At 47.6% G+C, this 2,344-nt stretch overlaps 1 protein-coding gene across 1 annotated transcript in view; it reads left to right on the top strand.

Moving 5' to 3' along the window:
• Positions 1-2,108: 2,108 nt before the first annotated feature.
• Positions 2,109-2,344, top strand: part of SGCB (sarcoglycan, beta (43kDa dystrophin-associated glycoprotein)) — a 20,956-nt gene continuing 20,720 nt past the window's right edge. Inside the window, exon 1 of the mRNA XM_008587044.1 lies at positions 2,109-2,258. Within this exon, the coding sequence (XP_008585266.1) occupies positions 2,109-2,258 (150 nt within the window). The remainder of the gene's footprint in view (positions 2,259-2,344) is intronic.

The following is a 2,344-nucleotide window of genomic DNA, read 5'->3' as shown; positions in this document are numbered from 1 at the left end:
GGAATGGCCCACATTAAAGCTGTGGTCATGTGAGTGAACTGGACCTCTTTAAAGAAGGCAGAAATTGGCATCAAAGAGAATAGCGGAGGGTACTGTCAGAGAGATTAGCAAAGAGGAATACAAGAGAAGGTGATTCTCAGATAGCTGAAGGGCATTTAGCTTCTGGAAAATCGGTTATCAGGTATCTCACCATCTAAGTGGGAGAGAGGTTGGCAAAACCAAGGCAGTGATACTAGTCTTAAAAACTGGGATATCAGTAAGGACCATGAAAATCAACTACGTTGTACAATGATAAATAAAATACAAAAAAATAAATTAATAAAAAGAAAATATACAATAAACTGTTATCTATAAAAAAAATTGGGATATCAGGCAGATTTCTAAGACACGTACTAAGTTTCATTACCATGCTAGACACTGGAGATAACAGGATGAATAACACATAGACCTTCCAGATAGAACTCACCGTCTTTTAGGTGAAGTCGGCAGATATACAAAATAAAACACTATGCAGTCTGAAGTGCTACAAAAGGCTAGGAGCAGAGTTAAGGGACAAACCATTTGAAACTACCTGTGGGAGCCTCTGAAGTCTTTAGAGAAGACGTGACCTTTGAATGGATTCTTGGAGGATGACTGAGTGTGCTTGCCAGAGAAACAGTCTTTCCCAGCAGAAGAAAAAGAGGCAAAGCATAGGAAGTAAAAACTAGTTACCAGATCTGGAAACAGGATCTCAGGATCGGTCAAAAACCCAGTTGTCAAAGTGACAGATGGGACCAGAGCCAGACTGTTAACACAGAGTCTTACTGCTGATTCCCAAAATATTGGGCTGTAATTTATAGTCTTCCTGCCTCAGGTGCAGGTGTGTTGTAGAAATTGAGGCAGAAATGAGGTTGAGCATGAGTCAAGTGGTTCCAGCATTTGGAAAATAAATGCTGAGAGATCGATAGGTACTGACATTAGCTAAAATCAGGGAAGAGAAGGGAAATTATTAGGGATTTACCATGTGATAAATTAATTTAAACTTCACAGCCATCTTCTAATGTAAAGTAAGCAGAAGAATGAAATAACCACTCCAGTCATCAAAAAGCAAAACTGACTAAGTTCCTAGAGAAAGAAAGCCTTTGCCGGCTGGTCTCCGGTGCTTCCTGCTATTATGCAGCCCTAGGGCCCCTTTAAAGGTACTTTCTAGAGGAGATTCAGCTACATGAGGAACAGTAAAGCTAGGCAACCACGCCAGTTGTCAGGCTCTTTTACCTGACGTTAATCCTGCACTTACTGAGCAGATGGTTGAGCTAGGGCTGGGTCTGGAGCTCCCAGACCCCTCAAGCCCATTCACAGACTGGGTCACAAACCCTTCACAAGCCAGACTGGGTCACCAGACCCCTCCATGCCAGGCTGGGTCACCAGATCGCTTCACGCAGGTCTATAAGCTAGGTAACTGGCCACATGGTCCTTGGAAGCTGCAGGTCTGATAAAAACATGGCCATGCAGGGCGGGCGCTGGAGGCAGTAAAAATACCAGGCAAAGCTGCACCATAGTGCAGCTGCACCTACTCCACCCACACACACAATGCTTACTGAACCGCCCTGAACTGACTCCCAGGCGAGGGCAGCCTGACCACATTGTTCCATTTTCCCCATAGGAACAGTTACTTCATCTTGGTTGCTACTGATTTTATTGCATTTTTTTTTCCAGCTAAAAGGATTGTCGAATTATATCGACGACAAGGAACAACAGATGTGTACAAGTTCCTTGTCCATTTATTTGGGTGGCTTCCTGGTGTGCAGTAAACGATACGTTAGGTTCCCAAGGATATACGTCATCAACACGATCTCCAATACTAAATGTTAAATCCACTCCCAATACCACAGGAAAAGCCATCAAACTTCGTAGGCCCTCCAAAGTCACGATGCACCCTGAAGTGATTCGATGTCCTCCTTGAGGAGTCTCCGTTTTCAAGATTTTAGCCGCCTAATTGGCAACTTAACTTCCATCCACATTGTCACCACCTCGGTCCTCGTCCACATGTACTCTCGATATCGCACCTTCCCACCCTAGCCGGACAAGCAAGGAGGGCGTCGCGGCTCGGGACGGGACCAGCCTCCGCGATGCGGAAAGAAGGGGAAGGGGAAAGGCGTCCTCTGTTTCTGAGGGCGCCCTTGCGGAGGAATCCGGAGGCGTCCCGAGGCCGCGTGGAGACCCCGTCAGGCCCTTCCGGGCCCTGCTCGGGAAAACGCGCCCCGAAGCCACGGTCCCGGGTACGGGGTCCGCCGCCGAGCCGAGCTGGCCCCGCCCGCGGGCTCCAAGCCTCGCTCACTCCCGAGGGCGGGGGGTGTGTGAGCGC

The sequence above is a fragment of the Galeopterus variegatus genome, unplaced genomic scaffold, assembly GCF_000696425.1.
Source record: "Galeopterus variegatus unplaced genomic scaffold, G_variegatus-3.0.2 Scaffold4231, whole genome shotgun sequence".
Taxonomy (NCBI): domain Eukaryota; kingdom Metazoa; phylum Chordata; class Mammalia; order Dermoptera; family Cynocephalidae; genus Galeopterus; species Galeopterus variegatus.
Note: the sequence above shows the minus strand (reverse complement) of the source record. Positions and strands in the feature narration are given on the sequence as shown.